Source organism: Gymnoscopelus microlampas (assembly GCF_963454915.1).
Source record: "Gymnoscopelus microlampas genome assembly, chromosome: 8".
NCBI classification, from domain to species: Eukaryota; Metazoa; Chordata; class Actinopteri; order Myctophiformes; family Myctophidae; genus Gymnoscopelus; species Gymnoscopelus microlampas.
In genome coordinates this window covers 49,791,924-49,817,587 of record NC_139945.1, presented here as the reverse complement: position 1 = coordinate 49,817,587, position 25,664 = coordinate 49,791,924, and the positions used below count along the sequence as shown (strand labels likewise).

The following is a 25,664-nucleotide window of genomic DNA, read 5'->3' as shown; positions in this document are numbered from 1 at the left end:
ACTGGAAAGAGGTATGTGAGGAAACAGAGGTTGATATAGCATATACATTATTTTTAGATATATTTATCGAATTATATAATAAGAATTGCCCTATTAAACAATACATTAACAAGAATAAATATGCAGAAAACCCATGGATGACCAAAGGATTGCAAAATGCGTGTAAAAAAAAGAATTCCTTGTATAGATTATTTATCAAGCACAAATCAGTAGAAGCAGAGTTAAAATATAAAAAATATAAAAATAAACTAATACATATTATGAGGTCTTGTAAGAAAGATTACTATACAAAATTATTAGACAAGAATAAAAACAACATTAAAGGAATATGGAGCATATTAAATGGTATCATTAGAAACAAAAAAACTGATCTCACATACCCTGACCGTTTTGAGGACAGGGATAGCAAGATCACAAATATGAAGGATATTGTTGATGGGTTTAATAACTTTTTTGTTGATGTTGGTCCAAATCTAGCCAAAGAAATAAAGGTAACAGGGAAGAAAGTTGAGGTGGAGGACTGGGGGGAGAGAAACTCAAACTCATTCTCTCTGGCAGCTGTTGACAAAGGGGAAATTATAGAGATTGTAAAAAATTGCGCTAACAAAACATCTACCGACGGAAATGATATTGACATGGTACTGATAAAAAGCATCATTGAAGGAATCGTTGATCCCCTCTCTCACTTATGTAATCTGTCATTTAGATCTGGAATATTTCCAGAGAAAATGAAACTGGCTAAGGTTATTCCTTTATATAAGACGGGTGATAAGCATCTTTATACCAATTACAGGCCTGTTTCCCTGCTGTCGCAGTTCTCCAAGATATTGGAAAAATTATTTGTTAAAAGACTGGACAAATTCATAGACAGCAATAACTTGCTAAATGACAGTCAGTATGGCTTTAGATCATCAAGATCAACTTCTATGGCTTTGTTGGAGGTAGTTGAAGAGATTACAGGTTGTATTGACAATAAGAAATATGCAGTGGGTGTGTTCATTGACCTCAAAAAGGCCTTTGACACGATTGATCATGGGTTGCTGTTAAAAAAGATGGAGAGGTACGGTATTAGAGGGGTAGCACTTGACTGGCTGCATAGTTACATAAATGATAGACAACAATTTGTTCAAATTGGAAATTCTAAGTCACATAGCTTAAACATTACCTGCGGTGTCCCACAGGGGTCAGTATTAGGACCCAAATTGTTCATTTTATACATAAATGACATTTTTAAGGTATCAGACATTCTGAAGTTAGTTGTTTTTGCGGACGACACAAATATTTTCTGTTCAGGAGATGATTTAAATCAACTCATAACAGAAGTCAAGAGTGAGCTACTCAAATTGAAACACTGGTTTGACAGAAATAAATTATCACTAAACTTGAGTAAAACCAAGTTTATGATATTTGGAAATCGTCAAATAAATATGGAAATAAATGTAGAAATAGACCAGGTAAAGATTGAAAGAGTGTATGAGATCAAGTTTCTGGGTGTCCAAATTGACCACAGACTCAGCTGGAAATCCCATACAAAATATGTGTGCACCAAACTGGCAAGAACAATAGGGATACTGGGTAAAGCCAAACACATTTTAGATAAGAAATCACTACACACTCTGTATTGTGCACTTGTTGACCCTTATTTGTCATACTGTGTAGAAGTATGGGGAAATACCTATAAAAGCACTTTAGATAAGATTTGTATTTTACAAAAACGAGCAGTAAGGATAATTAATGGAGCAGGATACCTTGATCACACTAATAATCTGTTTTTACAATCTTATATTCTAAAATTTTCAGATCTGGTAAAATTTAAAACGGCACAAATCATGTTTAAAGCCTGGAATAAGAGTTTACCTGGAAACATCCAGAAGCTTTTTAAGGAGAGTGATGGAAAATATGATTTAAGAAACAAACATAATTTTAAACAGATGATAATTATTAATTCAACACTGAAACAAATGTGCATTTCAATATCAGGTATTAATCTTTGGAATAATCTTGATATAAGTATCAAAAACTGCAGAAATGTTAAACAGTTCAAGCGATGCTATAAGCAGTCATTTATACTACATTATGGTCAGATCATTTTATACTGATTGACTAATTTAATAAGTTACTATGATAATTTGCTGTATATGAATTGTTTTTTAAATTGACTATTTTCTTTACTTTATATGATCTTTTATTACTTTTAGTAGGATCGATTTATATGTATTATATGTAAATTGTGTACTCATTTTATGGTATATCAATTTGTATTAAAACATATTGTTTTACAATAGGTTATTTGTCATGGTAAGAAGGGGGCCGGACTAGATAAGCATTTGCTTCTTTCTGTCCCTTCTTGAACAAATGTTTTGAAATTGTGATGATGATGTATGGAGTTTTCTGTACTTTTAAATTGTTCAAGATAAATAAAGATCAAATCAAATCAAATTATGACGACACACTAGCTTTAAAAATGTCTATGCTATGAGGGAAAAAATGCTCAATCTTAGAAGATTGAGTCTTGGAAGTCTACAAGGGACAAATTTTTTTAAACGAAAATATGCAATCACTGTATTTTTAATGACGGCACACTAGCTTTAAAAAGGTCTGCACTATGAGGGAAACATGCTCAATCTCTTGAGACATTTTATGTTTCAGTACTTTTTTCTACTTTATTTCATGTGGAATACTATTAGAACAATGAGGATGTATTGTTTGTGTTGTGAAACTTGTTTTTCCAAAGGCATATTTATTTAAATAGTGACAGGTTAATAAAAAATGTAACATTTATGGATTTACTTTAATGATTGTGGCCAGTCTGTTTTGGGGAGAATATTTATTGGATCTGGCCACTGGGCCCCATTATGTCTTGAACTCTGCAATAAATACTCTATGTGACTTGTTAGCTTTTTGTAATATTTTTGCTTCATGATTTTATGTAGTGTTCAAGCCATCACAGATTTGTGAACCCAGAGGTTTTGTTGAGTGCAAGAAACATTTGCTGGAACCAATAGAAAATGGCAAATGTCCAAATCTACACATAAGTCAAGTAATGAAATAACAACCTTCATGGACAAAAATGTCAATGAACAGCTTTCTGCTACAGTAAGTCACAGTGTAATGAAAATGTTTTCCTTTTTCATTTCAACATGGACACAGCTCATATCATGGGAGTTTGTGCAAAGCTGGACACAATGTCATTGTGACCTGTGACTCATCATCTGGGTCTTTTTGTAACTAACTTTGGGATCCAAGTGCCTCCTCGGACTGATGTAAAAATAGGATGTGGAAAAAATGCCAACAGTGCACCTGCACCAAGACTCATTATACAAGCAAAAAAAAAAAAACACCCCGTCTTTCATTTTTAATTTGGACATGTAAATTGGTCTCTGACCTCATAACAGCTCACAACCCTCTGGTTTAGACAAATCATATGCCAAACACATTGTGAGCTTGCAGATCTGCCATTTGTGTAATGCGACAGTCATACAACTAAGTATAAATCAGGCTTAAATGACAAACATCAGCCGTTTTGAGAGATCACAGCTTTATTGAGTGTCCATCTTTTGTTGATTTCAAGCAAGCACATTCCCCTTGTCCCTCTCCTGCTCTGTACCCTGAACCTATTCCCTTTAACATGTCACCCCCCAGCTGTTTCTATCAAATGCAAGCCACAGCCCGTAAGGACACTTGCCCCATTTACATTCTCCAAGTCAAGTTCTTCTCGTTGCGGAGGTCAGAGGTCCGTGTAGGACCTGTAGGGTTTGTGCCCCTAGCAAAATTCAATAGTCACATTTCATAAGTATCTACTTACTAGGACATTTAGACTGCATTGAAAGTGTGCGTTGTGACAGCACGCCAAGTGTCACTGCTACAGCAAACCCCAGTAGCACATTTCATTATTGAGTCAGAGAACAATTTGATGTTCACCGTGTCTACATAGGGGAGGCAGGGAGCCTCATTTGGACAAACGATTCCTTGTCCAGTCCTTGGTGTAAAAATCTTTGAGAGCGGCACATATGCAGTGGTTAAGATTCATATCCATGGCAGCCTCTGAACGATGCTTTCATCACACCGACTGATATGAGAGGAAGTGACCTCATACAGTTAATGTTACGTCTCTAGCAAGGTCACTCTATAGCCAAGTGATAACTGCTGCTAGTCAAAGCACATCAGTCAGTCAGTCGTTCCAACATTGGTGTGTGTGAGGGGTGCAGTAGGTGTTTCAATGAATCAGTTCTAAACGAGTGATAGAGGCTCAGAGGAGAGCGCTTGTTGAAGCCAGAGCACCAATGAACAGCTGAGCGTCCTTTAAGGAGCTATAAGGCTGGGACATCCTCAGCTAGAGCTAAAAGTGTGTGGGAGGTTGGAGGGGGCCAATGGGGGCGCGACATCCAGTAGCAGTGAGCAACAAGGAGCGGAGCACAAATATTCTCTCATAGCACTGAAACAAGAGCAAGGCAAAGCCCCCCCATCATTTGTATGAAGGGGGGGGCTAAGAAAAATCAACACTGACTTCACAGTTAAAGATGGAGACTGTAATGTGCAAAAGCACATGGGATACTTCTGAAAGGCATCACATTTTTCAAGAAGTGTGCAGAGCTTGTTTTGTTGATGGGAAATCTATCAAAGTATGGAGTGAAGAGCGTACGCTGAACGCACAGGGTAATAACACAGACACATGCACACAAATTGGTCCCCATTTCAGCGCCCTTAACCACTTAAACCCTACATATTTAGATGACTAGAGTCCCACAGAGGTCTATTCTAAGCCGCCTCCTGTTTTTGCTCTACACTAAATCTCTGTCAAAAATAGCAGATCTACAAGCTCACGACTTGCAACACAGCATGTAGATATGCCATTTTTGCTGAATGTTAAACCCAGAATAGGGACACAGCGTTCAAGTGGTTAAGGGTTGAATAGTTAAGCACTTAGAAGTATGGGTCCACTGTCACAGATAGAAAACAGCAAGTTGGTGTTAAGGCTGGTTGTCATCAATAGGGCCATCAGGTGTCCCATCTGTTTACAGAACATCACAGCCAAACATACATCCAACACAAAAACACACACACAGACCATGTGAGATTAAATAAGAAACAATGATGCATGGAGTATGGACCTCTAGACGTAATGAGATACCCTTCACACAGAGCCTGGCTCTTCTCACTCCTCTACACCTTGTCCCTTGTTTGGAAATAATAGAGATTACCTGTTGCTCCAAACCATTTGGCTCACTCAATACAAAAGCAATAATAAAAGGGCTACATTACAATTACATTTTTTGCATATAAATTATTGGCATTTTAATTAAGCTATGTCAGTACTGAAAAAGAATAAAAAATAGATCAAATAAATCCAACACAAACCTCCCTACAGCCAGTATGCGTGTAACATGAAGCCTACTGGTCCAATACAATCCCACTCTGTTCCCAACATTGGTTCAGTCCATTCCTTCTCAGGGCTCAGAGCAGACAGACCCTCCCATCAATTACATACAACTCCACTCCGGAGGAGTTTATCCTTCAAATATTATTCAGATGGTCTATTTTTTTCTTTTTATTTCTGAAAACAATGAACAACTCACATTTTATTTGTTTTTTGCTGTACAAATGACCAAAAAAAAAGAAAGAAAAAGATAAAAATTTAAATCGCACATTTCTTGTTTAAAGGGTAAGACCACTTTGGTAGAGGTTTGGGTTGTGTAGTTACCTTGCCATGATGTAACTCCAAAGGTGGGCAAGAAATCAAAAATAATTGCTCCATTGATTAGAAATTGATAATTCAAAATGTACGGTAAAACAGCTCTCAAATTCACTCTTTTATCACATAAATGAACCCAAACATAGCTGATTCAGACAATATAGAGCATCAACAAACCCAGTACTGTTTGTTTTTTTAATAAAAATGTCAACTTCCTGTTGATTTTACTATTTGAAGATCTGGATCCGGATCCGCCGTATAATGTAAGTCAATGAGGAGCATATTTTGAATTATCAATTTCTAATCAATGGAGCAATTATTTTTGATTTCTTGCCCACCTTTGGAGTTACATCATGGCAAGGTAACTACACAACCCAAACCTCTACCAAAGTGGTCTTGCCCTTTAATGCACTACGAGTGGCGACACGTATACGCGTCGATGCACTGGTCTGGATACTGTCAGGTGGATGAGAGGAATCATGGTTAGATCTGGTTCCTGTCCTGGGATGCTGCTTCAAATACAAAAACTTAAAGTCACCCAAATCCAAACTCAAAGAAAGAGGTGAAACTGAAAATAGAATTGTGTGTGGTGGTGGGGGGGGGGCTTCAGAGCCATCCTTACAGGACATTCCAACAGTTTTCTTTTAAACCCCCGCCCCGCGTGCAGGGTCATGTCATTTTGTTTCCTTTCTCTTTGAGAAATGAAATCTTCCGCTCTGAGAGGCAACGGTCTGTGTGGGTGTGAATGAGGGACTTGATAAAAACATGTCTTCTCTAGTGCTTCATGTAATGGCTACAACATGCACTGGAGAGTCAAGACTATAGGATATACGCAGCCATTAAAAAAAAGAAAAGAAAAATGGACTCGCCAGTGAGTGATGCTTGAATCTCCTCGTGTGTGACATAATACATTGAGTGAATTCAGCGCACCATGTCCCTTTTCCCCTCATAAGCCCCCCCCCCCCCCCACCCACCCATCCAAAACCAGAGCCACATGTCTATTGCCCCAGTCACTCGTCAGCCGAGGCAGGGACGGGTGGGGCCTGAGCTCTGGGCCAATAGGAAGGCCTGCACCACTTCCTGGGTCTGCTGGGGTGTGGTGTTGACATCCTCCAGGGCGTCGGCGACAGCAAACTGGCGGTCCCTCAGGCGGTTCCAGTTGGATAGCACGTTGTGGTACTCAAAAACCTTCTCGTAGTTCCCCACCGAGTTGTAGAGTTTGATCAGACCCCGGTAGTCGTACTCCAGGCCACTGTATCCCTCTCCAAACAGCTTCTTACCTAGGAGAACATGTTCAGAGATGCTCCTGAAATCCTCCAAAAGCCAGATGTGAAAATAACATTTTGGGTGATCCGACTGGGACATACTTTGTCGCTTAACAAAAAATTACAAAATGACACAAAATTCCCATTTCTTTTGGGGCCGTCCTACTACTGAATCCAGGTCAACTGCTAATGGAAACACAAACAATAACCAATCACATGACTCTGTATGCGTGTGTCTCACCGATAGCGATGGAGCGTAGGTAGAGTCTCTCTGCATCTTCGTACTGGTTCATGTCGTAGTTGTAGAGAGAGGCCAGATGGCCCACAGACAGCGCCACCTCGTAGTCCTCCTGACCCAACAGCTGTTCCTTAATCTGGATGGCCTTAATGTGCATCTCCTCCGCCTCCTGGGTGGGACATGGGTGTAGATGCACACACACAAAGTTACATTTAGAGACGACTGAAGATATCAAATCACATTTAGAGACGACTGAAGATATCAAATCAACCGTTAGTTTACATCTCCCGAGACTTCACTGACACTGTGATGTCAATGTGATTTACTCAGGAATGTATAATTATTCTTTAGTGTTTGAAATTGCGTGTGTTAGTACATGTTCTGTCCAAGAGGTCTTATAATGCCTGTTTACTTATAATGCTATTCGTCTTTATGATTATGACTATGTGTGTATGTGTACACTGTGTACATTATAGGGCAGCAGTGGCTCAGGAGGTAGAGCGGCCGCTTGGGAAACGGTAGATTCCCAGTTCAATCCCTGGCTCCCCCTGTGTTAGGGTCATCAATCAATCAATCAGAATAATGTTTTAGCATGAGTCCCTCACTATGATGTGGGAAAAATATTATTAGCTACTGCAGACATGTACCCACCACCCTGAAACACACACACCTCCAAGTTCTCCTACCTTGAACTTCCTCATGGACTGGTAGAGACGGCCCAGGTTTCCGTAGTGTTTGGCTGTCTGGACATTGAACTCTCCAAAGGCCTTCTTGGCCAGCTGCAGAGAGGACAGGTGGAGGTCATGAGCCTCCTGAAGGAGACGCTCCTCCGTCTCCTTGTTGTGACAGTCGATGGCGATCTCCTCCAGGATCAGGGCTGAGGAAAACACAAACATGACAATTTATAACAGTGTTTCATTGGTACCCTGTCAATTACATGTCTGCTTGCTTGTTCCAGTTCTGTCTATGCTTTAACTCTTTACAGAGCAATTATAAACTTTAAAAGGGCAACATTGCTGATCTTTATACAAAACAGGCAACATGAAACGACACGTAGGTCAATATTGTTACTTAGTTACAATATTGTTTTCCAGCACCTTTGGGAGCGAGCTCTCGGGACACTTGGGAAGTGCTATGTCAGATTTTCACGTCCTTCTCATAATGATTAAAGTAAAAATCAGTTGTTTGTAAATTCGCTTTGCCTGGATGATCTTTTTAAGTGCACTGTTTCATGGACTGATCTATTTTCTATTTTTTTATTGGTAAACGTAATGCGAATTTCATGTATTATCAAATTACCCGAAGACCGGGCCAGTTGCCATCCCATGGCCTGTTCGTCTGGGATATGGGATCTTTGTTGATCTATGTTTCGAGAGTTAGTCTCTCCATAGTCTAATGGGCGATCCACACCAAGCCCGATATGAATATTTTATAAATTGTTCCAACTCAAGTGGAGGGTAGAGTCCACAGAACAACTATAACATCAGTGTGCATGCTCACATAATTATCGTTGTGGTTATCATTACACCATGTGCTTGGTGTGGACGGCCCATAAGTCATTCTACAATGTCCTTGCTCAACACTTATGGTATTGGTATCACAGTGATCATTTAGTGAAACAGATCTCAGTAGAAAACAGACTGAAGTGAATTCTGATTGGACTTTTTAAATTAGTTTAGTTAAGTTAAGTTAAGAAAAACAGACCTCAGTGGAAAACCATAGATAGTTCTATCTCAGGTTTATACTTTACTGTACTTTAGTTCTTCTGAAACAATGTTGGCAAGCAACCCAGTGCTGTAGAAATTAAACTAGCTCTGGGTATTAGTAGTTAGTACTATTAGTAGTAAGTACATATACATCTGTAAATTATTCTAATATCACCACAGGGTTACCACTGATGTCAACATAACCAACCTCCATGTAGAATTATACATCTTTATATCATTTGTTGCTTTAAATAGCCTGCAACTCATGTTTAATTTAGGCATATATGTTATCAGGTTAAGGAAAGAGCCATACAAGCCAAGTAAGTAGCGCAGCTTGAGCTCTGCAAATCATTAATTCCCTGACAAATTATTTCATCATTATTAAGTTTGTGCATTTTAAAGGCCAATTAATTACCCATTTGAAGGATTACAATACACAATGTTCAACAGCAAAAAGTCTGTTTCATGGCAGACAATAAATCTGTACTGGTCATCATGGCTCACGCTACTGAGATGTATAGCTACACAACATCACTCACAAGGCGAGATTCTGTTTCTAACAGTGCATGCCAAGGGGCGGAGGAATGGGGATTGTTGTGGTGGACTTGCGCATTTGGCTCCAAGTAGTCGGACGCCTTTTTTTTTAGGAGACCGCAAGCAAGTTGGAGTCTATTAATTCCAATGGAAGAGTGAACGTGAACACAGCTTCTAAATCATTCTTTAGCCCCATGGTCAGTGAACAAAATAATGGACCCGATCGTCACAAGCCACACAACCTTCCCAAGATTTGCATTCTAAAAAAATTCTGAGAGACAAATCAGGAGAAAATCAACTATCATGGAGCATTCTCTGTCCCAGCAACACACACTTGTGGGATCTAGTAGGTGCAATTGGTAGACATAGGACATTCGCGAGAATCGCCATCATCCAATTGGAATGGCGGATCTTTGTTTGGCTTTACCTGACCCCCCCCCCCCCCCCCCCCCCCGCCGACAAACCCCTCCCCAATAAAAAACATTCCTAGGGGAAACGCAGCTCACTCATGCCATCCTGTCACTGTCTGTTTGTCTTCTCTTTGGCACAGGCACTGACCTTTCTACACAGTGGGCAATGAGCTGCTTGGCTTACCTTTGACCCTCTTGGAGGAGGCCAGCAGCAGATGGTCCTCAGGGAGAATGTGAGTTATAATATCGATGGCACGTTCTGCATGGAATCTAGAGAGACACACACATTTAAGTAACCAACACACAGAGTAAACACTTCTGAGAAAATAGAGTGTTTCCCTTTAAGAAACTTGTTTTTCCAAACACTGCTACTCTCCCGTTATCGACTGGAGTCATGGAGGTCAAAAAGTGCTTCTCTAGTGCGTGCGCGCACACACACACACACACACACACACACACACACACACACACACACACACACACACACACACACACACACACACACACACACACACACACACACACACACACACACACACACACACACACACACACACACACACACAGTATATAAAAAAGCCAGACTGTTAAACACTTTTGCATTGACTGTCAATACCGATAGCAGCATCCTGTGTGTCCAGGAGGTTATTGCCATTTCAGTTCCGACCGACCAAGAACCAGTACCAAATTGGCACTAGTTCTCAAGTCTGTACCCATCCCTATTCTGTGCTACGACCTTCAATGACACAGTAAGAACAAGACGACACACTGTGACACAGCATGAGTCACAGTCCACCATCTCTGTAATGTAATTAGCCTGCCGGGCCACAAATAGCAGTCCCAAGGGGTCGTTCAGGGCTTCCTTGTACTCACAGAGCGTTGTCGAACTTCCCAGAGCTGTACTGGTGTACGTAGGAGGAGTAGGCCAGGTCTTCATGCGCCGTGGCCACATGGATGTTCTTCCCCCCAAACACAGACTGTCTGATGTCCAGGGCCGTCTGGACAGACAGAGAAAATGGGGTGAGACACCAAATATGGTTTCTGTTCATATATTTGCACACACCCACATGTAAAATTGTACTCATTCTGGATTCTTTCTGTTAATATAAACAAATAAACATACTTCTACTACTTCTGTGTAGTAGTGTTTCCTCTATTGTGGTCTATATCGTAAACCCTACGTCCTATAACAACCTGATTTCACCTCAACCAATCATAAAGTTTGATCTCATCTTAGGTGTAGATGCCAGGGTATGAAAGAGACAAAGGACAAATATCTGACTTTACTGAGAATTAATCTGGATGTAGCGTCTGAATAGTAATAGAATAGAATTGACCACACTGATGTTCCATAGTACAGGACTTTGTATTGAGCACACAAAAGACACACTTATGTTGCTAATACTGACGGGACCTACCTGGTAAATGGCAACGGATTGGCATATGTTGTCTACATTTAATAAGTAAAAGCCATAATCTAGCAGTGTGTCCGAGTATTTGGGATGCTTGTGTCCAAAATGTTCTCTGCAATACAAAAGAAAAGCATTCATAACTGAAATGTGATTGTTTTTTTATTATACAGTATATTATCCAATGTCTTAAAAGGTGCTATATACAACATTAAGCCACTAGATGTTGCACTTCACATCACAGCACCAATGTAGCATAAGGTTCCCTATTTCCGTGAATCATACCTGCATCGGCTGTCGTTAAGGGCTACTACAGACTAATCGGGTGTTACAGGGTCAAAAATGTGCTGTGTGCACACCACACAGACGTTCGGCTGAGGAAATCTAAAACTATAATTTTGCACCCGACTAAATTATTAGAATGATTTCACAATGATAATAATTATTTTGGGAAAAGTGATACTTTTATTCTGCACCTTTTAAAACCTGTGGATAGTTGTATTATCATTATTATATTATCATTTGTCAACATACAAATGTTATCAATCTGACCTATAACATATGATCCGTTACCTTGCTAGGAATACTGCATGTTTGATCAGCTGTTCTGCTTTCCTGAACTCCCTCTTCACCACACAGGCCTAAACAAAGTCAGAGAGACATTTACAACGTTATGCATATTAATACACCATGTATACCAGTAGTTATCAAATTGGGATCCATGGGACACACATGGTCCATAAAAGCCTTTGACATGGTGAGTTAACAGTTTAATAGACCTTTTTCACAGCACACATTGTGACTGTCATACATGGTTATAACTTAATAATTAATTAAATGTGGTTCTGTTTAATTTAGGTCATAGTGTGTGCCAGGGTGTACAACTTCTGTACAGTTAACATGCAATTAAGATTCTGTCAAACAGAATAACTTAAATGAAACGTACTCGCAAATAATATTATTGCATGCCATATACATACATCCTATGGTATGTCAACATGTCTGCAGTGAAAAGGTTCTGTGGTCTAATGAGTCCTTCTGTGTGGCTGGTTGCCATGTAAAGTGGCAGGCAACCACACCAGATATTCGTGCTGAAGGACATGCAATACAGGTCTACAGCCAGAATCAAACTGGCAACGTTGCGATTATGTCGTTGCTGTTGACACAGTATCCAGTCAGCTACCAGTATGCCTCATGGATTAGATTTCTATGACAAGCTGACCATCAGCTTTCACGAACATGCTGTAACATAATGTGACAAGAGCCAGCGATGTGTAGCTGACCTTGGAGGCTTGTCTGAGGACATCCACCACCACTTTGACAGGCAGGCCCGGTGTAATCTCCTTCATGGCTTCTATACACCATCTGTATGCCTGTGAGACATGACAGGAATAGGAAAGATACATTTAATTTAAATACATTTTATGTAAGACTTTAACAGATAGGACAGTGAAAACAGTCATGTGAGGGTTGACTGGTCCTCCTGAGCCCACGATTCGACCTCAAGACACTCTTTCTGAGTGAGGGCCTCACTCAGAAAGCTCTACTTAAATTTCTACTGTGTGTGTTCCTAAGTAAAGACCAACGTGCGATTCGTGAAAGGGTGTGCAGAACTCGATTTGTGCGGATACCAGGTGTATCAGATGATGGATTCCAAATGATGCACACGATGCAAATGTGTGCATCATTTGCATTGTTTCACGGCCCGTTTAATACCATAAAAGGCAACCGGATGAATATCAAATGTGAAAGCAACTTCCCCTCCTATAACACATCAGAGACACATTCTGCTGAAGAGTAAGCGTCGGCTTCTGTACAGCCAGGCGTACCTCATCGTAGTGGCTTTTGGCGAAAAGCAAGGCACACAGCTCGCCGTATAGCGCTGCCTTGTTGGCCAGGTGGCCATGTTTGGCTAGTTTGTCCATGTAGGACTGGGCCAACTTGAAGGTCTCTTCCCCCAGGTGATATTTACAGTTGCCATTGCGAACATGGAGCAGTCTATGGAGACAAGGAAGCAAAAGAGATCTGGTCAATATAAGAGGGACAGATTATGATGTTCACGGTGGCTGTTCTGTACATTAGATAGAGACCTGTGATCAAAAGGTCAAACATGGCCGACATACTATTGTATACTGTCGATCTTTCTCTCACTGTTAAGAAGCCAACTTCTACGTTTTTCTTCTAAATCTGTGGTTACTTCAGTGCGCGCCTCAGTTTGCCTGATGCCGGGTCTGTGGCCAGGGAACATCTGACGAGGGTTAAACTTAAACCGTGTCTGATCACCTGATGTATCTATTGATATATCTTTTTCGGTTTCTGCTGTCAGTCGACTGCATTATTATTAAAAGTCAACCGACAGATCAAATAAATATATACAATATAATAGAAAAAAGAAAAATTGTAAGTAAATTGTAAGTAAGTAGGTTGGTATTATGGTTGGGGAGTTTTCACTGAGGTTGGTTTAAATGCAGGCCTATCAGCATGGTCTATACTAGTGGACACATAATGCAATGGTCCCATCAAACAGCAATGATTCAAACACGTAATTACTTAAAAAATAGTTAATTTCAATATTTATTAACTCTCACAGCCATACTTATTTCTGGCCGCGTTTGCCCACTGCAACAAGGTCATTGCGACCTCGTTGACATTAACTGTCTGCCTTTGAAAATAGCATGTCTGGGCCAAAAGTACATAGTAAAAATATACACAGGAGCCGAGATACAGGCTTTTTAAGTAATACGTTAAACAAGAAGTGAATGGAGCAGCAAATCTTCGGATCACGATATCTTGGGTTCTGATTTTTATTCATTTATTTATTTTAAACTCGTGATAACTCATTCTTGGCACTCAGAGAGTTAAGACAAAAGACATTAAGAGTCTGACCTGACGCAGCACTCCACAGCACGGTACCAGTGCAGGACCTCATCATGGAGCGTGCACAGCTGCAGGCACGACAGGAACACTTTCTCCGCATCCCCATACCAGCCCGCATCAGACAGGAAGCCACCTACATGTCACAATGTCACATTATGGATTTATTAACAATAGGTCCAAAAATGAACCTTGTTAACCGCACACACAAAATAATCTATATGGGGCTCATGTGCCCTTAAATGGAATTGTCAAATTTGTGGATGTTAAATCAATTCATGGCATTAATTGTGAATCAATGAGTACATACTTCTCCAAAATGGTCAAATATGATAGACACTAAAATAGTCTATCACAGTTTATAGCTCTATTTCTCGTCAAATTTGCAGCAGCTTTCTCCAGATTAAAAGGCCTCTACTTTAAATTGGGGGAAATACGGTACATTCTTACTATTAGGCCCCTTTATTAAATCACTATTTTTTCAAGTAAATGTGTGTTTCAAACTAGTTTATTTATTTACATGTTTTTTACATTTCAATGGCTGGATCTTTATAATGTGTGATGATTCCAGGAAGTAAGAATCTACATTTGGTTACACAAATAATAATGTTTCTCATTATTCGGTTGCAGTAAATGTCAAATAAGGATTAGGCAGAGCAGACAGACCTGAGCAAAAATGGAATGCCTGCTGAAAAGTGAACTTGGGTCCTCGCGACTCACAAGGAGCATACTGTATGGCTAGTCCACTAACAGGCTGCCCCAACAGGCACCCCTGGTATATTCATTTAACTTATACTGACTTATGTTTTTGTCTTATTGGGCTTTATTGATGTCTTTGTGCACACAAATAGCCAACGTAAAATAAGGGATTCGCTTTTCAGCCTTTCGGTTTGTCTGTACGACACTGGAATGAAGCAAACAAAACAAAACACATTTGGACATTTGGGGCAAATTTCTAAATTATGTCAGGTGTCTGACAAGCACACTTATGTACACAAACAAATAGTGAGAGAGTGTCTTTTGTGACAATCTCTGCTCAATTAGCTTAGATGCAGGGCTCCTAATATCAATAGGACAATCAGAGAAAGAAAACCAGATGGATATGTTTTAATGTTTGGCTACCCAGCAGGTACTTGTGGAAGACTCAGTTTGCTAGCATACGTTCCTCAGGCAGGTCATATCAGGGCATACTGTATGTAGGCTGTCTATGGTAGACGAAGAAGCTCATCTTATTTGATCCCCGCCACCTACCCAGCACAAACCCAAACTGAATGGCCTTCTCTTTGACGTGGGCGTCAGACTCTGCAATGTAGGAGCAGCGTCGGCTGAAGGAGTTGGCCAGGACTGAAGCCACCTTCACGCCATGGTCCATCAGAGCCTGGAAGCAGTGGTGCAGGAGGTGTCTAGAGAGACGACAAAACGAAACAACTAATTCACTGTGGCAACAATGTCATGGTCCGCTGTGATGCTTAAATAGGTTGAAGCGGCCAGCCAAGCAACGAGGGCATCTATCCCCCTTTACAAGGCGCTAGACCAGGGAGATGAATTGCTGATGTTGAGTGCCACACCTACTGTTAGCTACGGCACCAGTACTTACCCCACATCTACCATAGCTACTCATATGCTGAGCTAGTGGTGCCCGGTATCAAACCCAGAACCTTGCACTTCAAAAGGCGACACAATGACACCTTGCAATCTGATTTCACACAGAGAGTTACTCACTTCATCACTCTGGATGACAGTTTTCCTTTTGCTGTCTGCTAGCTAAGCCAGCATGGTCCACAGGGAATGAGACATGTTGACTGTCTGAGGTTCAGAAGATAGACTTCTATTACAGCTGACAACAAAAAGTGGCACCTTGCGATTTGCTTTTAAGATAAAAAGTGAATTATAAATGAAATCTTCCATTTGTTTTACTGCTGCTAGATGTGGATGTGCATTCTGTCATCTTTGTCAAACCAAACAGTTGATGATACAACTTACTGTTCATTATAAATCTTTGCAGGGGTAAGCAACCTTAGGCAATGGTGCCAACATTGGCACAGGGGAGAGTGATCACTGTCACACTGGCATAAGTGTGTGAGAGAGGTTTTTTCTTTTCAAATTAAATATTAAATAAATATTAAATATTGTTAGTTAAATTAAGTCCCCTCACATCTGTATGCAAATTACATCCTGCACATAAAGGTTATGAATAGCCTATGGACATCAAAAACTGTTGGAAATACTTCATTTAGATGTGGTGTCATAATGAAACTTAATGTTGATATGGCACACTGACTATCAAGAAAATAAAAACATGGCACTTCATGTCGTATAGGTTGCTGAGCCCGTCTTAGTGAAACCATTCCAATAATTGTGTGTGTGCGTGCGTGCGCGCGCGCGTGTGTGTTGGAAAGGGTTCGGGACCTGTAATTATGTAATGTCATTATTACATGGCTTTGTTGAATACTCTATTCCGATTCATTTCTCGATAGCATACCGCTATTCTATCAATTCATGTTGCTATGGAAGCGGAAACTTGTAAGCTGATGAAATATTTCATTTATTTTGCTTGGAAATAGCCATGTAATAAGCGGGATAATGTACAGTCAGTAAGGTGGTCAAGATTCAAGGTTTTATTCATTACATCTCATATACTGGTACTACACAAGAATAATATAATTTGTTTTGGCCCCTAAACATTGTAGGACCCCCCGAAAAACAGAACAAGGAGGGTATTGAGATAAAAGAAAATAACTAAATATATACAGTAATCATAGCATACGCTGACATGTACTAAATTGATAAAGTGATCATATCACACACACTGAGGTGCATAATCCTCATATAAACCCAGACGGGGCAAAGCAGGACCGCCTCCTTTCATATAGATGTTTGTTTACAGTCCACCCGTGTGGTTCTAAATTACGCCGCACTAATGCCTAAGGCCGTGCCCCCTTGAACCCAAACGTGCCCCCAAGGCCGTTTTGACTGACAGCGATGTGTCCAAACATGCCCCCACGGTCGTCCTGAGTGTTTGCTATGAGAACATAGGCTAACGCAGTCATATATCAAGGCGATGACGAAACTCAATTATTATATTAAACCTATATTACATAAACACCAGGTCGTCTGCCACTCTTAGTTCTTTTAGATCTCCTTTTAAAACACTCAACAATAGCTTATTGTAACATAATATGGGCTAGCACTCATTAATCTAATCTTCAAAAATGCTCAAGCAGTACATAAATAGGTCTATGTACAGGTAGGCAGGTGGGTAGGTCAGGTGGTTATACTGTATACATGCATGCTTGTATGTTTTTATTCTTTTTTGATTTGTACAAGTGATTCTACAATTAGGGGAATGTCAATGAGACATCTATTTTTTGTTTAGTTCTAGTTTTAGTAAAAAAAAACTAAAAAACTCAACAATAGCTGCAATAGCAGAAAGATGACGCACCCTAGCATGTTAATTCATTAGAAAGATGGGGCGTTATATAGGCTACTCCATACTCCATTATTATTAAGTTGGGTGGCATATACTGTATTATTACTACTTATTATTATCCTACAATTTAGCGAGACTAAACTTCCATTCATTGAAAAATCGTCCAGAAGAGAAAGGGGGGAAATAATAACAGTTAAAGGCAGCAGCAAACTGAAGGTTTTAAAAGGAGATCTAAAAGAACTAAGGGTGGCAGCCGACCTGGCATTTATGTAATATAAGTATAATAATTGCGTTGCGTCATCGCCTTGATATATAACTGCTGTAGCCTGTGTTCTCATAGCAAACACTCAGGACGGCCGTGGGGGTGTGCTTGGACGCGTCGCTGTCACTCAAGACGGCCGTGGGGGCGTGTTTGGGTTCAAGGGGCGCGGCCTTAGGGGCTAGTGCGGCGTAATTTAGAAGCACGCGTCACGGCCCGTCCCATTGTGTTCTTACCTTTTGTCTGAGGCCCGTAGGACTTTGGCAAAGACCTCCAGTTCACAGAACTCCCCACCCAGCTGGCAGAGCCGGCCCTGCTGGTAAAGCTGAGGAGAGAAAGGGACAGAGAAGGAGAAAGGACATTGAGATGAGCAAGGTGAGCAAAGGGAACTCTGTTCACTCACAACAATGTGGATGACAGTCCATCAGGGGAAACAAAGGTGATGGGTGAGTCAGGAGAGATCAAATGACCTCTGAGCAGAGGGCTATCATGCCCTATACACTCTGGAATAAGAGTGTTGGACATGACATCCTGCTGCAGTATGGTCCCAATCAAAATACACTTCACTTGTAGTCCTGTCTAGAATCTAAGAGTGTGTGGCAAAACTAACAAGAAGTATATTTTATCTTAAGTAAAATGTAATAAATATTGTGTGACTATAAGTAGCTACTCTGAAACACATACATCCCAATGACATAACCTAAAATAAGGATGGAACGGTGACATGACACAGCACTTCTCAGTTTAGCAACTGATTAACTTTCAGTGTAGTCATGTACTTACTGACAAAGTTAAACTAGGATCAATCAGGTGAACAAACAGCTGTACTTTTCAGATTGCAATGTGTTGTTATTAGTACTAGGTTTAGAACACCTGTAATAACTACAGGTTTAATCACTTGTGCATTGTTTTTTGTACTAATGTCTAACTATACAGGTTATATGGTGTAAACTTACTGAATACAACCATGTTTGTAGCTCGCAGCCAAGTTACCTAGCACTTCTTTGGTAGCTTGTTAGGCATATTCGGTATCATAATTAATCTCCAGAATGTTTTGAATTGATTCAAGAAATGAGCAGATCACACTTTCAGTTACATTTATTATTCTGAAATCATTAGTTATTGTACAGGACAGCGTATTTCCACTTACTGACTGTGAAAAAGACAAATTTAGAAAAGAAACAATTATGTCAATCTGAAAGTACGTGTCAGCTGTTAGGCTATGTATGAAACTATCTGCCCAGACAATGAATGATTGGCTAATTATGTTTCTGTTTTTAAAGCAGGCTTCAGCACACACGGCACTGTTCAGAAGTTCGAACAAAGCAATTCGCTGATGCCTGGCATGTCATCAAAAAGTGCTGAGCTGGAAGTTGGTATACTCAGTGCCTCTACATGTTGGATTCTGTGATGGATATCACCCAGTGTCACTACTGGTCCATGTTCCACACTTTAGTTTGTACTATTATAGCTCTTTAGCTGATATATTATACAATAAATAATAAATGATTCCTTCATGCATCATGAGGAATGCAAAGACTTTTCTACAATTATTTTATGTATTTCTGCTTTATTCGGGACAGGGCAACAAGGAGTCAAGTGACTAGCGCAACACAAGTCCTGAATCATAAACTGAACCCAGGACATTAGTTATGTGGTCAACAAGCCATGAACTGTATCCCACTCTTCCAGGACAACCCTGAGATACACAAAGATGTGTGGCTAATAGGGCTGAACCGCATACACAAGTCACTCTGCAAAGGATGCAATACAAAGCAAACGTATATTTTGTCTTGTGTTAAAATCATACGGTGTACATTTCTCAATTAATAATAGTTATTTTTTATATAATCTTTGGCTGGTATAATTTTTAAAACAACCATTCCACATAGTGTTTTTTGATAACTGTTTTTTTGAGTGCTGTTGTTGCAATGATTTTAATTTAGTTAAGGTAGAATGGCAAGTGTGTTGATAGTTAGATACCATGATGTTATCATTTATATGGGACCTCAACGGAAATAAGTCCTTGGACTTTTTGTGATATGCTGATATATACTGTACTGTGTACCTCTGTGAATTGTACCATACATTATCAAATAAAATCAAATCAAACTTCAACACTTTTAAATAATCTTTTATATTAACCATATTAGTGTCACACAATGACGTGGGCACCGGAAATAAACTGTGCCAAAAGAGTCCCTGTCTTGTCCCAAGAGGTCAAACTCAGGATAACCGGTTAAAAATCAAACCGTTTGGAAATGTTTTAACCAGCCAAGCCTATCCTAAAGCCCATCATGTTGGGAGCAGAAAATCAAGACCTTGAAGACCCCCCATTATCATTATAATAGTTATTATATATAGTTTGAGAATACGTCGGCTTCTCTGTGAAATACAACAACGGAGGCGATTATTGTGGGATCTGTATAAAAGTGGCTAGTGGGTGATTGTGAATTTGTGATACATTGATGAAGCAACAACCCTCGATCTTCACTGCCCCTTTGTTTTCTGATGACCAATCTTCATATACTGTGTAATCGGTTGGTGCCCTTGAGTATTTGGCTAGCACTTACAAATGGTATGAGCCTTCCTGCTGCTCTGCTCACTTTGCTCCCACTCATCATATTGCCTTTTTAATCAGAGGAAGTAGTCTTGACCTATGCTCAGATTATGTTTTCATGTGTTGCCTTTTTACAGCTAGTAATGAACTATGATAAATCTAAAATATGAATATCGTGAATAGGAATCTGGACTAAGCTTTCTAAGCAGTTGAATATGAGAGGTTGATACAAGGGGGAAAGAAGTCAGTGATACGGCCTGTCTCAATTGGGAATACAAGCTGGTGTTGTGAGTCTCAACCAGTGTGTGTGTGTGTGTGTGTGTGTGTGTGTGTGTGTGTGTGTGTGTGTGTGTGTGTGTGTGTGTGTGTGTGTGTGTGTGTGTGTGTCCTACATTCAAATCCAACTCAAGTCCTGCGTTACTGTCTGTCATTCCGCCCCTCTACCCCTTCATTCCCAATCTATCTCGATTGTACAGTCTAATAATGCAATAATATTTTTTACTTTCCAGGTGATGTTCATGCTGTAGGCTGTAGACATATTTTTAAAAGGTATGTGAAAAGCCAGGGTGTGGTGAAATTCAGTTGCACTCCAGGGGCGGGGGGCTCACTGACATAACTGGAGCAGGTTTGCATAGATCCAAAGAACCTGACGAGTGAGCTGTGAGCACAGTGTCCTAACTGTGTTGATCCAAAACACATTACAAGGACAGGAAGCCGAGCATGGGATATGAACTCAGGGGAGCATTCAGTAACGTACACCTCTTCCCACGGTATTTCCCGTCACTAGAGTACTCACTGTTCAGCTAAATGTTGTGGCGGCTATCACACATTCTGTTAATGTAATCTACTACAGAAATATTACGCTGTGCTGCTTATGAATCCTGCCTGCCTGAACGTATACGCCCTTGTGCTTACGAACCTCACAGAGTCCATGATGTAGTTTCTCAGTGGTCCTGATAAGTGGCAAGTCTTGTCACTTCACCATGTTGCCAAAGCAAATTCATTGTATGAATATTAATATTTGAATATTACCAACTGATATCTATATTTAGCAGGTCAGGTTTATATCTTGCCATTTATCAATGCTCCATGCTGCTGGTATTGTGCTTAGTTGTAAAAAAAAAAAACTTCAGCTCCCAACAAGTCAATAAAGAACATGGAAGATAAACATTAATTCATGTCAGCCCACATCCACACTAAGATGTTTTCGTTTGAAAACGCATAACTTCTGCTACGCTTGCACCTAGCATCCACACCACTCTGGTATTTTTGGATCCCTAAAACAGAGACATTTAAAAACAATGCTGACCCTGTTTTGTTGTGAAAACTCAAGCAACGCATGTTAGTCTGGACAGGTAAGAATGGAGTGGAGAGACCTTTTGAAAACGATGATGTAGACACTGATTTTGAATGTGTATTGTTTTTAAATGTGACAAGCACCTTGAGTTGCGGAGAGCGGTATTTTGCTCCCCTGTATGCCTAAGTGTAGTGGAAGTGACAATAAAAACGGATGTTCACAAAACATTTATGTTCAAATTAGTAGTTACTAGACCATACCAGTGGGGGGATATGCGCACATGATTTGGCAACCCGGGAGCCAGCGAACACAAAAACGCTAATAAACAGCTGACATTTGGGGAAAGCGGTCAATGGCTGTGTGCAAATTCAGATCAATTGCTCCAGCCACTGAGGAGAACCGGGCAGAACCGATTTTGGGCTCACCGCACACCGCACGCACAGAGCTTTGTCGAATTATAGAAGGATAGGAGGATGTCTGTCGTTGCTTTGGTTTTCCATCTTATAGACAAAATGCGCAAAAACAGATGTTCAACCCTGGGGTATTTTTTTTTGTCGTTGTATTTAACCAATACTCAAATGTAATTTTTGGCCAATTTTGACTGATGAATTTTCATATTCTTTGCGCAAAATCAATAGTGGTACCTAGTGCTGAACCTCAAATGAACAAAAACAAGTTTCAGTTTGTTTCAATCAGGCTTCTGTTCCGATTTACAATAACAAACAGGATGATGTGCACACTCACAGAGTTGTGTGTGGCATAGGTACTCTAATAGCATAGGTACTCTAAAAGGCCGTTTGACACTGCAGGTTAAAATCTCTAAACACATTCCTGTTTAGTTCTAGACTTCAAATCAGAAGCCTAAGAACTTTACCCATAATGTTGTGTTGAGACAAAATACAGCATTTGTGTGTTTCGGCAAGTTATTGCAACCTAAAATGAGTTAAACACCTCTTTCTTAGCTAAATCCGTAGTCTACTGTACATCAAGAGAAGGGGAACACATGATTTGAATGTTGACGCATTGAGTGACTACTGACTACTACACACCTGCCCACATTGCACAGTGTACGTGAATCTGTGATCTGTGTCTTCAGGAGTGGAGTATGGACAGAGATTATTCCTGACAAAATGCTACAACTCTTGTGTGCATGGAGATAGTTTTAATTTTAAAACACGGTTTAGAAAACATCTTAGTGTGGATGTTTCCATAGTTTAGGTGAATTAGGAAACATTATTGAATAATATTCCTCCAATGAAGTATTCTATGGTTGGGAGGCTCACTAAATGTTTAATGAAATTTAACTCTGTTCATTCATATTTCCAATTCTGACTTAATATTTAAATAAACTCTGCATCACAGCACTCATTTACATTTGTTAGTTATCATGGTCAAAGGCTATTGTACGTCAAAATACAATATGACCAAGTTTGACACAAGGCAATGTTAGTGGCATATTGGCATGCCCACTGCCAAGTTATTGTTAGTAACGTAACGTCTAAGTTCTAAGTCTTAACTACTAACATTTGGTCTGATAGTGTACCAAAAAAATGATTTTGATTATTATAATATTGTGACTTTTAGCTCAATGTTATTTTCCAAGGTCTAAATTATAGTTCAATTATATTTCAGGAACTTATTAGACTGTTGTAGCTGAGTGAAACCAGCATCTCTCAGCTTAGGGGTCCTTGGCCTGAAAAACACTGAAGACTCCTGACTTAAGGAGACCCGACAAATGTTGGGACCCCTGGGTGGAAGGAGGTGCTCTTTAAATCAAAACACAACTAAGCATGTGACACTAACGATTGTTTATTTCACCAACGGTAGCTCCGGTTGGCAAAGAACAAACAATGAGTAATGTGATTTGTTTCCACGACTTTTACAATAGCAATTCTGCAGAATGAGGGTTAACCCAGCCAAGCTGGGTTGGGTTAACCCACTGCCCGATGAAATGCTCTTTTGACAGGGGCTCACTTTAGCAGCTAGAAGCTAAACGGTACGTTCACTCGGACGGTCTTTTGGGCCGCTGACAACACATATACAACACATTATATTACCTTATAATAGACGTCGAACTGTATGTTTTCCGGCAGCGAGCGTATGTCCCTCCTGGAGCGGCTGTAGTTGTCCACCACGGCCGAGATAGCCGTGTTGTACAGCGTCTCTGGGATCCATTCGAGCTCCACAGCAGCCATGTTGTTTTCTCTCTCCCCTCTCTCCAAAAAAAAACACCCAACAGCAGCAGCAGCTAGCCTAGGATAGAAAAAAAATCCAAGGATAAGACGGTGACGTCACGAGACATCACGAAAGTGCGAGTATTGTTTCCGTAGGAGACGAGACAAGCGCTCCCTTACGTTCCACCTCCTATGGAAACAATAGCGCGTCGCTAAAATAAACATAGACAAAATGTATGTTCAACCATCTCTTAATTCTTGCAACAAATTTCATTTTCATTGTACCAAATGTGCTGACCAACGTCCAAATATTGTTTATTATTGTCATACTTACCAACCTTAAAATACTGTACAAACACTACAAGCTATGAAAACCAGAAGAATCTGCGGTTAATATATTGCCTAAAGTCTACCTATATCATTCTACCTCGAGCTTATTTATTAATTATACTTTTATTTTTCCCAGTATTGTAACTGCATTTTGTCAATACAAAAAAATAATAATACCTATAGCCGTGTGAAAATTTAGTATTTAAAACGGCAGGTACATTTTCCATTTGTAAACACGTAATTTTGTTTGTCCTTCCTCGAGAGAAGAATTGATTGATTGCTGTACTTTATTTAGTAAGACATGAGAACATCAGTACAGTACAAATTCACAATACAAGGTCTACTAAACTGGGAGACTCATTAAGCACTGAGCTTGTTTAAGATCAGATCCCAGTTGTCTCTATTCACAGCAGCCATATCATGAAGACATTCACAGGTGTTCCCAATCAATGATACTAATGAAGGCTCTGTTCCATTTAGTCTAGCACAGTGGTTTCCACGACCCCCATAACTCTGAGAGTGTACAAAAAACTACAAATGGAACCATTTGGTTCCATTTGTACACTCTCAGAGTTACACACCTGTAAGGGGCCATTTGGAAGCGCATGAGGGTCCCTGGACCCCAACTGTAGACCCACTGGTGTAACAGAGTGTTTCCAGTCGGCCAACATTCACAATATCAGCACTCTGACTCTGTTAGACCTGAATGGAACAGAGCCTTCATTAGTATCATTGGTAACACCTGTGAATGTCTTCATAATATGGCTGCTGTGAATAGAGCCTGAGGAAGCACTTCCGCTAGATGGCGCTGCCCCGAAGCCCTATTTATACTTCCGTCGCCGCTAAAATAATAGCATGTCTACAAGCTGTCAAGCTCACGCCTCTTTCGGCGCGCGACACCATCGTACGGCGGACCGTAATAATACAGGCCCAATGGTTACGTCACTGATAAATCCTTGGTGTCGACACTCAGCCCTCCTCCTCCTCCTCCTCTCCCAACTCTAAACAGCTACATCTGTTACCTAGCACCTACAGTAAAAATCATAATTATAATAATAATAACTTTCTCTACGAGTCCTCGTCATACAAACCTTTGAATTGGAGCTATCGATAATTGCACTTTAGCTGAGTGACGACAATCTGGCCGTTATACATCTCTCTCCTCCTTCATCTCTCTCTCGCTGTCCGCTCTTTCCTTTGCAGACAGCTTTTCGTGCATAGGGTGTTTATTTTGCCTCTTTGGCGCATTCATTTAACATCATTTCTTATAGCTTTCAGTGGTGGAAAAAGTACTCACATTTACTTAAGTAAAAGCATCAATACTGCAATGTAGAAATACTCGGTTACTTACAAGTCAAAGTCCGGAATTCAAAATGTACTTAAGTAAGAGTACAAAAAAACTATTGGTATCAAAATGTACTTAAAGAACCAAAAGGAGAAAGTACTAATGTACAAAAGTAGAATGTCCCATTTCACAAGTTTTCAA

General features: G+C 40.1%; 1 protein-coding gene across 1 annotated transcript; it reads right to left on the bottom strand.

Moving 5' to 3' along the window:
- Positions 1–3,560: 3,560 nt before the first annotated feature.
- Positions 3,561–25,410, bottom strand: appbp2 (amyloid beta precursor protein (cytoplasmic tail) binding protein 2). Its single transcript, XM_084064452.1, has 14 exons — positions 25,270–25,410; positions 23,732–23,927; positions 18,054–18,142; positions 15,380–15,531; positions 14,141–14,264; positions 13,084–13,252; positions 12,538–12,627; positions 11,828–11,895; positions 11,264–11,369; positions 10,719–10,843; positions 10,030–10,115; positions 7,882–8,072; positions 7,199–7,364; positions 3,561–6,972 (listed from the first exon to the last, which is right to left on the bottom strand). Exons 2-14 carry the CDS (start codon positions 23,867–23,869, stop codon positions 6,710–6,712), a joined length of 1,767 nt encoding a protein of 588 aa, XP_083920578.1. The 5' UTR covers positions 23,870–23,927; positions 25,270–25,410; the 3' UTR covers positions 3,561–6,709.
- Positions 25,411–25,664: the final 254 nt, after the last annotated feature.

Excerpts from the sequence above, each read along its gene's own strand:
- appbp2 (XM_084064452.1), bottom strand. The coding sequence starts at position 23,869 with ATGGCTGCTGTGGAGCTCGAATGGATCCCAGAGACGCTGTACAACACG. Across the intron at positions 10,844-11,263 it reads AATCCGTTGCCATTTACCAG|ACGGCCCTGGACATCAGACA; the intron begins GTAGGTCCCGTC and ends CTGTCTGTCCAG. Across the intron at positions 10,116-10,718 it reads GGGAAGTTCGACAACGCTCT|ATTCCATGCAGAACGTGCCA; the intron begins GTGAGTACAAGG and ends GTGTCTCTCTAG.